Below are 14,516 nucleotides of genomic sequence, written 5' to 3'. Positions count from 1 at the left end.
TCACAAACAAACATTTTTTGTCTTTCGGAAGCAAAGTGTGTTTCTTTCACGCCATTGTCTCTGTCGTTCTGTATTTAACAACTACTAGATTTTGACCCGCGCTTTTGAAGCGCGGGATATTTTAACATGAAAATTTTCACTAATAGTTTAACAAATATTTTGGTAATTTTTAAAGAGTGTGTATTTAAAATATTTTTTGCATTTAAATCAGTATTTTTAAATTCAACCCGATTGTGATTATTCCGGTTAATCCGGAGATCTGACAATTCAATTTATGTTTTTAAAATATTTATATTAAAAAATCACTAAAACCCGAGACTAACCGATTGAACTGATGGATGACCGATATGTAATCTAACTGGATTTAAATTGTAATAGTTTCATAATTTATAATCTTATAATCGAAATTTTAAAGTTCACTATTTTGCAATTTATGAAATTATGACGTTTCTACAAAATTTTAAAGAGAAAATGATAGATATAAAATAATTAAGATTAATTATTGTATTATTTGGAAACATTAATAGTAGTATAAAAATATATTGTTTGGAAACATTGATAGTAGTATAAAGAAATAAGTATATTGTTTGGAAACGTTGATAGTAGTATAAAGAAATAAGTATATTATTTGGAAACATGGATAGTAGTATAAAGAAAAGAATATTAGTTACTTAATGTATGTTTAACTATAAAGTATAAAGATGTATTTAATTTAAAAACTTACAAAAGAAATGTTAGGTCCAATAGAATGTTTCTATTTTAATAAGATAGATCGTCTCTGAAAAATGTTGTTTGTGAAATTTTCGTATGCAATAATGCTAATTTGGGAAATGTTCGTCTTTTATTTAATAAGACTAGGTAGGATGGCAATCAAGGACCTGGACCGCGAGTCTGTCCCGTAAAGGCTTGCTGCGTGGCGGGATTGGCCTCCATTTGATAAGCCCGCAAAATTGCGGGCCTCGCGGGACGGGTTCAAAGCGGGATGGTCTTAAAGCGGGACAGACCGAAAGCGGGATGGATTAAACCGCGGGATTTTGAAGACCCGCAATCCTAAGTCTTCATTTCTGCTTTCACGTGAGAGAGAGAGGAAGAGAGGGAGAGAGAGAGAGATAATGTGGAATGGAAAATAAAATTTATGTTATTTATAATATTTTAATAATTTAAAAACACCCAAAATTAAATTAAAACTTTATAGATGTTTTTGTAGTAGAGCTTAGTATAGCTCATGCGATTCACGACAAAGAATTGAAAACATAGTAGAGCTTAGAACATGTAAGACGTAGTAAGAGATATTTATGATAAGCGAGAACTTAGAACATGTAAAACCTAACTTCTCAATTAAAATTTAGAATACAAAGTACATTAAAAAAATATAATTTAAAACTAACAAATGTAAAAGTTATTTATTTCAACCAGTGGTTTAACCGTTAACTGAGTTCTGGGTTTTAGTGATTTTTTGACGGTTTTATTGTGTTTTTAAATATTTATTTTTTCACAAAGTCCAAACCGGAATTATCTTGGTTCACCTGGTTTTCCGGTTCAACCGTGAGTCTGGATCGTGTTTTAAAACACTGCCAAAAATTATACCCGAACCGAATAAAAATCAGAACATAAATCAGACAAAAATTATAAAAAAATAAACGGTTTTTATTTCTCTAAAACCTAAAAACTGAAACTAAACCAAAAACCAAATGGTTACCTCAATATTTGAAATATAATAAATATTAACTATTTTTAATTTATATATGTAATTATAATTTATAAATAATTTTTTTAAATCACCTAACTACTCTAATTACCTGAATTTTTGTAGTTTTCTGGGTTTAACTATGGTTTTAAGCGTTTTGGGAACTTTTTTCCCTTTAACCCCAAATTAAATCCAATCTATTTCTAATTCGCTTCTACTACAAGTTTTATAAGAAAATAAAAATATGGCCTAAATCCGACATTACCCAAACCGATTTGATCCAAAAGTGTCTGGTTCCTTAACGAGTCTTAAACATCCTAATCCGGATAACCCAAAAACCGAATAAACTGAATAATTACTCTCATTTATAGATGTTAAAACTTAAATATTAAAATTTAAACCAAAAACGATAATAATTTTTAAATTAAAAAATTAACCAAAATGTTATTCCGTGCTTTCAAAGTACGGATCAAAATCTAGTAACTATTTAAAATCAATAGTATGTATTTAAAAAAAATTGTAAAATTAGATAATACTTTGGAGATGTAAAATTTATTGACAAAGGTCCAGACATTACAAAAAGGGCCCAACAAGAAGGGCTAAACAACTAAAAACACAAAAGGCCCAAAGGAAGATTACGAGTTATAGACAAAAGTCATTCTTGGTAAAAACCTTTTTTGGTAGAATGCATATTTGTGGCAGAACTTCGCAAGTAGTTAATAGAGGATTTGTTTTAATGAAAGTTTCAGATGACAAAAGTTCAAATGACACAATTTTCTTTTTGTAAACTAGTTCAAATGACACAATTTTCGGATACGTGATATAGGTCAGTAATTATTTTGGGCTTTGGTATAACATGGATAAAGATGAGATCGAAGGAAACATAACTATATAATCATGTTTAAATTATACATAGAGTCGGATGGTTAAGATCCTTGTAACAAATCTTATTCTAAACTTGAAAAAAACGTAATTCTCGTTGATAGATTCGTTTTTTTCGTCACCTGTCTCCATAGTATTCGTCCAAAAAGAGTCATCACTTCCCACTTATTTACCTAACATACCACCCAAACTCTCACAAGCAAACGGAATATCCCGATCTGCATGCCTTCTACATCATCCACATTTGCCACGTACAAAATTACCCTTACTTATCCTGAACACGTTATAAATTAAGAAACAACGCTGGGAAAGCAAAAGCATGTTACGTGTGATTTGTGAATATCATAATCTGAAATCTCGTATCAGATTAATAAAAGTTGTTCGTATCTTTTTTTGTTTTTGTTTTTGTGTGTAAAAGTGCAAATAATGGGATCACCAATGTGCGACCATTGCAATATGACAAGAGCCGTTGTTCATTGTGAGACTCATTTGGCTAGGTTTTGTTTTCAGTGCGACTTGACATTGCACTATGTGACTGTGGATAGTCCCGATCACTCGCGATTTCTGTTGTGTAATAACTGCACTTCGCAGACTGCGACTGTCCAGTGCCATGACCAAGGATTGTCCCTATGCCAAAAATGTTTTTCAAACGCCAATGACGCCTCACGTATTCTTCTTTGTAACGTTTCTAGTAATAATTCGGGTTATAGTTTTTCACCACTTTTCGATATTGATTCCTCTTCCTCATCTTCTTCATCTTCTTTCATTGATCTCGATTGGGTATCTCCATTTGTCCCGTTACCTCTCAGTTATGGGGACTCATCATCCTCTATTGGAATTTTTCAAAATTTTGACAATTATACAAAGAATAGTATTGATCATCGAGTGCAAAAGCTTCAGCCCGATTATTTGGACGTTCCTAAGGTATATTCTTATAGTTAATTACAGCTAGCAGGCTCCGGATTTTATTACTTTTGGCGATGAACTCGATGTGTCTCTGTCTATGTGTCACTTTACGCAGGATAGTTCATGTTCAGGCTTCGATTGTTACGAAAGTAAAGAGATAGAGAACATTTGTCTGATCAACTTTGACGACTACAAGGCAGTATTCGACCTAAAAGAATGTTTCACCGTAGATGAACTGATCCTAACTGATCAGTTAATCGATAAAATAACTAAACACAATGCAGACACCAAGGCAGAGGTATTAACAAACATCAACTTAAATCTATCCCATATTATTGATGTTTTGATCAATTAATTTTACGATTGAATATTTTTGGTATAGCAGGTTATACCATCTTTGTCATCGGGTGTGTCATCAGTCACACATAAAGATTACAACACTGAAGCTTTGGCTAATGCAAGTTGTGAAGATTACAAGAAGAATCAAATGATTTGCTCAAAGGCAAAGGAAGAGATCCATAGTAATGTTGAAATCTTCCATAACGCTGATATTCATTTTGATTGTGGGCCATCTCAGTTGACTCTGACCGATGTCCATGATATGTCACTATGGGATGATCAAACACCTGCATCTCGTGCATATGATCCGCAAGCACGATTAGAAGCATTGAAGAGATATTTCGCAAAGAAGGAGAAACGCAAGTATGAATTATTATGATTTTTGATGAACTAAATATATTGAATTTTCAATAGATAATTAACTCCAAGGAAGATGCTAGGTATATTCAAAATCTCAAGATTATAATGCATTCATGCAGGTTTGGGAAGCAAATTAGATATGAATCTCGAAAATCAACAGCTGATACGAAGAGACGATTGAAAGGAAGATTTACAAAAGCTGGTGCAGATTATGATTATGACCCACGAGCAAATAATAATAATAAAGAGACTAATAAATTCATGACCTGATAAAAAGATGGTTGCGATCATATGATCATCATGGTTATGGACGCAAACGCTCGCTCGACCAAACGCAAGAAGCCGAAGATAGTATAAGGGATTTCTTTGCTCATGAGTAAACAAATTTTTTAATAGAAGTTCGTATACCAATTTGTAATGCCCGAAAGGCTAGCATTTTTTTTAAAAAGATACTTGATATCTCAGTTGATATCTTAGTTGATATCTAAACACCAGTGAACCAACTATGTTGCAGATCATGTATTCGTGGCATTTTAGCTTTTTCCTTCCAAGTTCCTTAATCATATTTCACGAAACAAAGTTCAACTATTTCCTAAGGAACAAACATAAATATTCCCTGTGGTTTGGACCATGTAATATTGAGTTACTAAAAGTTCTTTGTTTAGTAACTAACCGTTCTTTGTTTAATAACTAAACGTCCTCTCAATGTTTGCGGTAAAAATATAACTTTTGTTTTTTTGACAAAAGGCTTAAAAATATAATTTTCCTTTATTGAATTAGTCGATTTGTAATTTTTGCATTTTATAGAAAAAAGTAGGAACGAGATCTAACGACACACTTACTATACATTTTTTTTTGTAACACTTTTCCAGTCGAACATACTATCCAATAAGGGAGTCTGCTTCTTTGTTTTCTAATCAAACAAAAGAGAGCAGCTCAAAATAAGCAACAAAAGAATCGGATATCAGCAACGATACCATAATTCAAGCCATCAACCAAGATATAATAATTTAATTTTAGTCAAAAGATCTTATAATTTAATAAATCATCATTAATCTAACAGGAGAATGTTATAAAAATGAATTCCATTATATCTTCGCTGTCGTAAGAAAAATTCATACCAAAAATTTAAACATATCCAACTAAGATGTATCTTACATACATTAAATTGTAAAAATTATAAAGTGGAGAAAAACAAACGTACGAGTCCAAAAAGACACTACACTCAAGTTTTTTTTTTTTAAACTTACTCTACACTCAAGTTAACCTTACATATAAAGGAAATAAATCAAATAATCTAATAAGCTCTTTCTTTGTCTACGCCTTACCTTCGTTAATTCACAACTAGCTTTAAATAAATAGTTAGGCCGCATTAATTCCGTACATAAAAAAATTTAAATACATTTCTACATTAGTCCAGTACCCTCCCTATGATCGACCTTCATTTTCCGCCGCCGCTACAACCGTCTATAAAGGCCCACAGTGGCCACCACTTTTTTTTCACCACCGTCGTACCATTTACATTTTTAGATCTTTATTCATATATATAGGTACTAGACAAAATTGTATCCTTCTTCATATCCATCTCTTTGGTCCCTAAGGAAATGTGTCGCTTTCGACCCGTATGGAAAGCTTATTCTTCATCCTCTTATTTTCCAATTATCTCGACCCGTATAATGAATTGCCTACTACTTTTTGTTTTAATTTCCTTTGTCTACCTTCTCGTTTCCCTTTCCGTATCAATGCTTCAGTCTAAAGACACTATTAATGCCTACTTCTCATCTTCTCAAGATCAACCTCAGAGCCTAACAGAGATCGATCACATCGTCTTTGGGATCGGATCGAGCTTGAATTCGTGGCCTGCACGTAGAGATTATGTTAAGCTTTGGTGGGATACTCAGAGAATGAGAGGGTGTGTCTTTGTTGACAGTGCTTTGTCGTCTTTGGAGAACAACACAGATTCACATCTTCTCCCTCCGATTTGTGTTTCTGAAGATACTTCACGGTTCAGGTAACTAAAGAAACCATTAATATCAAAGTAATCTGTACTTATGAATTACCTCACGTTTCAAATTTATCTAGGAACTTAAAACTCATTTCTAACAATTTAGAAACTGTTTACAAATGAGTCTAAAGTTAAGACTCTAATATTCATTTCTGTTTCAAAAAGATGTTAAAAACACTTTAAAGTTTGACTATAAATGTATTATTTTCTGATTAATTATTTTCCACAACTTTTATCTAATCAAAATATAATAAACATAATTAATTTTTTCGAAATTTACAATTTACCTTTAGTATATAATAAAAATACATTATTTTTAAATGTATTTTAAAAAAAATTATTTTGAAACAGATAGAGTATATAACTTCAAAATATTCATTATATCCAACACATTTGTTTTTTGTAATTTTAGTCAACATTATATCAGTCAAAAACTCAAAATTATATAATAATAAATAATAATTCAATTTCACGATGACAATAATAATTAATATTTCAGTTTTATTCTTCTAATTTACCCTTCTAAATAGAGTATAACCAAATCGAATAGGCCTATTAAATTATTGAGCTTGCAGATACACTTGGGCAGGCGGTGACAGAAACGCGATTCGGATCGCTCGGTGCGTTTTAGAAACCGTAAGAATGTTCAATAACTCCGCCGAGGAAATAAGATGGTACGTGTTTGGAGACGACGACACGATATTCATCCCGGAGAATCTCGCAAGAACACTCTCTAAATACGACCATAGATCATGGTATTACATAGGAGCTACCTCAGAGATTTATCATCAGAACTGGTTGTTTGGAGACGACATGGCGTTTGGCGGGGGAGGGGTCGCTTTAAGCAGCTCGTTGGCTAACGTTTTAGCTAAAATTTTCGATTCTTGTATCGAGCGGTATCCACATTTGTACGGAGGAGACTCTAGGATTCATGCTTGTGTACTTGAGCTTGGAGTTGGATTGTCTTACGAACCTGGCTTCCATCAGGTTTTATAAACCGTTGTATATAATTTTTAATTTTGTTCACAAATTGATTTAACGTCTTCCTTTTTTATCTATGTATGCAGTTTGATGTGAATGGAAATGCATTGGGTATATTGACATCACATTCAACGAGACCGTTGGTGTCTCTACACCACGTGTCCCATCTTTACCCACTTTTCCCAAACTCAACAACTTTCTCCGCCATCCAACATCTTTTCTCCGCTGTAGAACTTGATCCTCTCCGTATATTTCAACTCTCCGTTTGCTACGACCGTCGGTACTCTTGGACCATCTCTGTCTCTTGGGGTTATACTGTTCAGGTTAACATCGCTTTGTCCACTTTTATATATTTCTGGCTAGTCGGAAATTTTATTTTATTTTCTTGAATTTTTTCATTAGTTTGTAGATTCAGAAAGAGTTTTATCCGATTTAATGTATAATTCGGTTTGATCGTTATCTTTAGTTTATTTAGTTTGAAAACCTTTGCTCGCTTAAATTGTCTAGTCCTAAGTAGGTACATGTTTTACCTTAAAATTACGATACCATAAAAAAAAAAAAGTAGGTACATGTTTTTTTTTGTTGCATGATTGTAGTAACATAAACTATTAAATCTCAAAATAATTTGTTGTTTTAAATGTTAGATTGAGAGTAGGCATATGCTTCTACGTGATGTTTTGCGAACACAACAAACATTCCGACCATGGCAAAATTTTGGCGGGTTAGCAAGTGTGTACACATTCAACACAAGAGAGTTTAATCCTGATCCTTGCAAAAGACCTGTCACTTTCTTCATGGAACATGTTTCTTCTACTCCCGATGATGGAACTATTACAAGTGTGTATAAGCAAGCTTACGAGAATTGCACGTATGATCCCATTTCATCGCCTCGCAAAACTGAAGAGGTTAGAGTGTTCTCTAGAAGATTAGATCCCGATATCAGAAAAGTAAGTCACCCTACCTTTTCTTATTATTTTATTTTTAAATAAAAAATGGTGTTTCAGTATTGTTAATAGATTTGATAGAGAGTGAACGTTTGGTCATGTGTAAAACCATTGCTAGATTAGTAAAGTACTATTGCAGTGTCAATCGTAAATTTTTCCCTAGAAACATTTATCATTTTCACTCTAAAATTAAGCACCAACAAAATTAGGAATATCACTTTTTGGCACAAGGAATATCACATATTAAATTCGATATAAACGCTTAGAAAATGTTAAAAATAAGAAGGAACATGCTTGGAAAAAGATAAAATCATAAAGACATTAAAGAAAAAGAGCAAAAATTCTTAAATTAAGGAGGTTTATAATTGGTTGAAACATTAAAGCAACACCTTATTAATGTTTCAAAGGCTGTATAATTAAAATAATATTTTTTTTCTTTCTGCTCTAAGAGAAATTCATGATAATTCAGATAAGTTTCATTAGATCAAAGTCTCCATTTTAGTAATCTAATCTATTAAAATTGAAGTACAATTGAAAATTAACCCTTACTTCCCTATTTTAATTACATCTTTTGCCATCGACATTAAGGGCCTAATTATCTACTTATAATTAGGCTTTCACGGTTTCAGCAATGGGGCTTTACCAGCGCAACTTGAAGAGCACTATAAATAATTAATGGAGTTTTATTTTACTGATGGTCTGCACGTAATATGTTTGTAAATTTACAAAATATTCCTAAAAAGTACTAGAACCATCACCTACTTACTAACTTAACTTAACAAGACCCTAACTTTTAGCTACCACATTAACAACAAATATATCATCTACATTAGTAAAACTGAAATATATTTGAGTCTGGAAACATAGATAATCATTTTTAAAATGAGTTTTGTTTGAAAACATGAATATCAAATTTAAAAAAAAAACATTTAGAAACAATTGATAGCAGTCTATTAAGAAAAAAATTAATGGGCTTATATGTTATTAAAAAAATTGAAAGTTCATTATATTATGAAAACTACCCATTTGGCCGAGCTTTTAAATATAAGAAAATGAACTAATATAACTACCTAAAATTTTCTTTTGTCTAAAATAATCATAAAACAAAATTTAAAATTTATATATTATATATATAATATATATATCAATCAAAATAATAATTTAAAATTGATTTTATATCAAAATAAAATAAAAATATACATATATATAAGAAAAATAAAAATAGCCGAGTTTCATATACCAATTTAAATTTTGGTTTTTGTATTTCACATTAAATTTTTAAAATATAATATATATGAAATTATATGATTATTTATATGATAGTACATATAAAATGCGATTAATTATATGATGACATATATGATATATAATAATGACCAGAGGTAAGCGTTCAGATACCCATTCGGTTCCGTTTGGATCTTTTTGGGTTTCGAGTTTTGAGTTTCTGGGTTCAAAGATTTCAATCCCATTCAGATATCTCTAAATTTTGGTTTGGGTTCGATTCAGATCTTTACGGGTTCAGTTTTGGTTCGAATAACCCATTTAAATTATTTTAAATTTATTAAGATTCATTATATACTTTAATTTTCTCAAAATTTACAAATAAAATAATATATTACATATAAATTTAAATAACATATGTTAGAATACCTAAACTTAACATATAAATTGGTTTGATTTAAATATTTGGATAGAAAATCAATAATTATTTTAAATATTTTTGATGTTTTGAGTATACTTTAACTATTTTAGATATTTACTTTTAACTATTTGTATATATTTTCAAGTATTTAAACCAACTTAAAAGTATCATATATATTATGGATGTTTTTATATACATTAAATCTAAAAATAATTAATATATATAAGTATATAAATCTATTTTGAATACATTCAAGGTACCCAAAACTCTTTGGTTTGAATCAGATTCGGTTATCTAAATACCAAAATTTTGAATAATTCAGATATTTAATCAATTTCGGTTTGAGTTTAATACTATTTTTTTGCGTCGGGTTCGGTTCGATTCTTTGGATTCGGATTTTTTGTTCCTCTCTAATATTGACGTGAAAAAAATAGCAATATTTTGAAAAAATACACCCGCACGGACGTGCGGGTCAAAATCTAGTTGAAGTTAAGTGAACTAATTTGACATTTACGTTACGGGTTAACATTTTAAAATAACATTTTATAAAAATACTATATATTCGGTAAAAATGTTACAGTTTTATTTATTTTAAGTCTTACTTATCTTAATTTATTGTTTTGGATGTGATAGTTGAAGGCTCCGAGAAGACAATGTTGTGATATTTTACCTACTTCTTCGACCGATGGAAAAGTAATGGAAATTGGAATTCGAGAGTGCAAAGAGGATGAGCTTATCTATATGCATCCCTAGTAGCAGCGTCACTAATATACCTTTATACCTTCTTTTGTTTCATTGCTATCCAAATTTAACCTACATCATTGCAAAATAGTTTCTTATTAATTAATGTAGTACACTAGTACTAAATATTAAACTGTTAATCAGCTTGTTGCCTTTCAACTTTTGAGGTTTGTGGTTAACTATTTTCACCGGCCGTAACGTCCTCTATGAAACTTATGTATTTGAATGAAGAAACTATGAACATGCAACAACAAAATATGTATGATGGTCATATAAGAACGGTAGAGGAGAGGATTTGAATGGCACAGAAAGAATGAAGCAGTGAAAAAGTTAGCAAATAAAAAAAAATCGAATGTTCAGTTAGCTAAAGTTCTTAGGTATACATTTAAAGAATGATAGATTACTTGTGCCACAAGATAAGAATTCAACATTTGAACGGACTGTATAATATATCTGGAGTACCTTTTATTATATAACATCAATCTAACAGGAAAATGTTATGAAAATAAATTCAATTAGATACACATATCTTCACTGCCGTAAGAAAAATTCATAACCAAAAATATTAACATATCCAACTAAGATATACCCTACATTAGATTGTGAAAAATTATGAAGTGGAGAGAAACAAATGTACGAGTCCAAAAAGAGACTATATAAAGGACAAGACTAGCTTTAGGTAAATAGTTAGGCCGCATTAATTCCGTAAATAAAAAAAATACATTTTTACATTACTCCATTACCCCCCCCCCCTTTACCTTCATTTTCCGCCGCCGCTACGACCATCTATAGACACCGTGACCACCACTTTAATGTCGCCACCGTCGTGGCATTTTACAATTTTTTTTTGAAAAGAGCTTTATACAATTGAGATCTTTATTTTTATTCTTTATATATCTAGGTGCTATACAAAATAGTATCCTTCTTCATATACATTTCTTTTGACCCCTAAGGAAATGTTTCTCTTTCGACCTGTATGGAAAGCTTATTCTTCCTCCTCTTGTTCTCCAATTATCTCGACCCGTATGATGAATTGCATACTACTTTCTGTTTTGTTTTCCTTTGTGTACCTTCTTATCTCCCTCTCCGTATCAATGCTTCAGTCTAAAGACACTATTAATCCCTACTTTTCATCTTCTCAAGATCAGTATCAGAGCCTAACAGAGATAGATCATATCGTCTTTGGGATCGGATCGAGCTTGAACTCGTGGCCTGAACGTAGAGATTATGTTAAGCTTTGGTGGGATACTCAAAGAATGAGAGGGTGTGTCTTTGTTGACCAACCTCTCTCGGCTTTGGAGAACAACACAGATTCTCATATTCTCCCTCCGATTTGTGTTTCTGAAGATACGTCACGATTTAGGTAACTATTCAAACTATTTATATCGTCACTTTGCTCAAAAAAAAAATTTATATCGTCACTATTTTAAAATAGGTGTAATATCTGCTATAAATTACCCCACGTTTCAAATTTATTTAGGAACTTTAAACTCATTGCTAACTTTTAAAAACTGTTTACAAATGACTTAGTTTATACTCTAATATATAATTTCTAAAAAGTTCATTATATCCAACAAAATTTTACTTTCCGTAATTTAAGTTGACATTCTATTAGTCAAATCATATAATAATAAATAATAATTCAATTTCACTATATATTAATAACATCAATAATGTCAAAAGTTCTGCTGTTTCATCCTAAAAGTTGCACTAATTAAAAAGAAATTGTCAAATTATATATATTTCAAAATTATTTCTAAACTTTATTTGTTTGAAGAATTGTCTTTTTAGTTAGTTTTCCTTTCTAAATAGAGTATACCCAGTAGCGGAGCTATCCTTAGGGCAAGGGGGTCAAATGACCCATGTGATTTTTACCAAAAAGGATTTTTTTACATGTATTTTTTATAAAAAGCTATGAATGTTGTAAAACTAAGTGGGGAAACGTGTTTCTATTATTAATCTCGACCAGGGATCTTACATATATATATACATCAGGTCGTGTTTATCCTAAGTGGATAAGTACAACAGTCGATAAGCATTATCTCCTGCGGTCGGTACGGTCCTGGTCCGTCCGGTTATGTCGATCACAATCTGGTACATAACACTCCCCCTTGATCGACACATCCGGTACTGGTTCGTTGCATGCTTAATGTTGCCTCATTAAAACCTCTCCTGGAAAACCCCAAAACCAATGTGGCAAAATGGGAAACCATGGACATGAAAAAGAGTACAACACATGAATTCCCCCTGATGAATGCATCACTGTAGTAGACGCATTCCATCTGGTATCCGAGTCTTCCTGAACGTTGAAGCTGCATGTGACTTGGTGAAGATGATCAACTGGATTCTCCTTGAATGAACTAGTGAATGTTGGACGTCTTGATGTCTTTGGAACTCCATAAAGATGTGGTCAGGATGTACATCTTTGATGCTGATCACTCCATGTCTTGGTCGGACTGATGGCGCTTCGAACGATGCTCGGATGGACTTTATAGTCTGCAATAAAACTTTACTTGCAGGTCCTTTTAATGTCCAACGGATATACTTTGGTTATATGGCTTTATCAAAACGTGGACATTCAATATATATTGAGTCTTCTGACCCAAACACATACGAACCACTTCTCTTTATATCTTTTGCCCATTTGGACTTATTTCTCTTCGTATGTGCCAATTGTTTTATCCATTGTAGCCAGTCTTTCTTTATTTCCTTTTGTCGATCAATGTTATGTTATAGACCTTGTCTATACACGTCCATTACCATGAGTGTCTAAGGTAAAACCATAAATAATTATTTGCTGCAATGGAACTCATCAAACTATGAATTCGCAGTCAAATGCACTCATGTCTTTTATACATAGCTATCGATCTTTTCTTGCCTTTAGCAATACTATACTTATTAAGCCACGACCAGGTATGCTTCTGGTCACTATCTTAGATTATGGTTCTCACTTTAGGCGTGATGACTTAATCATTCACACACTCACACGGCTATGATTTTTCTGCAGTTTTACCATATGTAAGACATAGCTTGTTTAATCAATTGATAACTTGTATCATTGAAATCATTGAACCTCTCTTTAGGTTGGTTTGTTATAAACATAACACAAGGAATTATAATATCCTCTATAGGGATATATGGACTGGCTGTACTAATTATTTTCTTAGTCTATCATTCGCAGCTGCCTTGTTTCAGTCCATGAATAGCTTAGGAACAAAACTATTCTATGAGAATTTCTTCTCATCTTTTTGATACTTTTATCATTTCTTTATCCAGTGATCAATATGCTACTTACTACATTTCTTTCTACTTATATCCAGACCTTTTCGAATTTGTAGTAGCATCCACCACATAGGAGTATATCTCCTTATAATCTGTTCCTTTGGTCTCTGTGAGTATCCTTGTGTAATCAAGTCATTCCTTGAATACTTTAAATAGGAATATGAACACCTTAGTCCATGTCTCACGATTTCTTTTCCTTTCCCACACAAGACCTATTTTTCACTGGTTTTATCTTATCAGATGGTGTTTCTATATATGGCCAATACACCCATCTCTTTTATAGATTCTTTGAATCTTTCTTTGAACCCCCACGGTTTCCTTTAGTCTATGAATGCATTCTTGTATTCTCGTGGGTTATGATCCTCGCTTATATCTTTTAAACTCAAGTGCTATTTCCTTATGCATCTTTATCTTTTATGTGTCGACACTTCTTTTATAGTGTTCCATTGTGTTCCAGACATGAACTAATCGATTAGAGATTTCATTCTTACTAAGAACTTTCATTTACCTTGCAGTTTGGCGTCCCAAACTACATGGTCTGGTATCTTAGATGTTTAGCTGCGCAGCCTTATCTCAATGTCTGGTCTGGTTTCTCTTATGACCTCAGATATGTCATTTCTATGCACCTTTCTTTTCATTTCTGAGGTTCCTTATCTTATGGAACATATTGGTCTATCTTTAGACTCTATAGCAACTTGATTATGTCTCTTCTAGGACATTAATTTCGTGGTGCTTAAGCTGGTATGA

The 14,516-nt window shown here is 32.0% G+C and overlaps 2 protein-coding genes across 3 annotated transcripts; both read left to right on the top strand.

Annotated features, from left to right (window-relative positions):
* Positions 1-2,901: 2,901 nt before the first annotated feature.
* Positions 2,902-4,663, top strand: LOC108858413 (putative zinc finger protein CONSTANS-LIKE 11). 2 transcript variants are annotated; one of them, XM_018632342.2, is made up of 4 exons: positions 2,902-3,493; positions 3,591-3,773; positions 3,861-4,177; positions 4,294-4,663. In XM_018632342.2, exons 1-4 carry the CDS (start codon positions 2,996-2,998, stop codon positions 4,442-4,444), a joined length of 1,149 nt encoding a protein of 382 aa, XP_018487844.1. In that variant the 5' UTR covers positions 2,902-2,995; the 3' UTR covers positions 4,445-4,663. The 2 variants fall into 2 exon arrangements, with proteins under 2 accessions (XP_018487844.1, XP_056850090.1); XM_056994110.1 differs by having other exon boundaries at positions 3,858-4,177.
* A 1,040-nt stretch (positions 4,664-5,703) lies between these two features.
* Positions 5,704-10,499, top strand: LOC130495497 (uncharacterized). Its single transcript, XM_056986909.1, has 5 exons — positions 5,704-6,185; positions 6,755-7,166; positions 7,247-7,483; positions 7,805-8,107; positions 10,380-10,499. The coding sequence occupies exons 1-5, from the start codon at positions 5,779-5,781 to the stop codon at positions 10,497-10,499; spliced, it is 1,479 nt and encodes a 492-aa protein (XP_056842889.1). The 5' UTR covers positions 5,704-5,778.
* The last annotated feature ends 4,017 nt before the right edge of the window (positions 10,500-14,516 follow it).

The sequence above is a fragment of the Raphanus sativus genome, chromosome 1, assembly GCF_000801105.2.
Source record: "Raphanus sativus cultivar WK10039 chromosome 1, ASM80110v3, whole genome shotgun sequence".
Classification (NCBI taxonomy): Eukaryota; Viridiplantae; Streptophyta; class Magnoliopsida; order Brassicales; family Brassicaceae; genus Raphanus; species Raphanus sativus.
Note: the sequence above shows the minus strand (reverse complement) of the source record. Positions and strands in the feature narration are given on the sequence as shown.

What these genes read in the sequence shown, in the direction of transcription:
- LOC108858413 (XM_056994110.1), top strand. Translation starts at nt 2,996, where the DNA reads ATGGGATCACCAATGTGCGACCATTGCAATATGACAAGAGCCGTTGTT. An exon ending in ATGCAGACACCAAGGCAGAG is followed by an intron (nt 3,774 to 3,857) that starts GTATTAACAAAC and finishes TTTTTGGTATAG; the next exon opens with CAGGTTATACCATCTTTGTC. An exon ending in GCAAAGAAGGAGAAACGCAA is followed by an intron (nt 4,178 to 4,293) that starts GTATGAATTATT and finishes GCATTCATGCAG; the next exon opens with GTTTGGGAAGCAAATTAGAT.
- LOC130495497 (XM_056986909.1), top strand. Translation starts at nt 5,779, where the DNA reads ATGTGTCGCTTTCGACCCGTATGGAAAGCTTATTCTTCATCCTCTTAT. An exon ending in GAAGATACTTCACGGTTCAG is followed by an intron (nt 6,186 to 6,754) that starts GTAACTAAAGAA and finishes TTGAGCTTGCAG; the next exon opens with ATACACTTGGGCAGGCGGTG. An exon ending in TAGATCCCGATATCAGAAAA is followed by an intron (nt 8,108 to 10,379) that starts GTAAGTCACCCT and finishes TGGATGTGATAG; the next exon opens with TTGAAGGCTCCGAGAAGACA.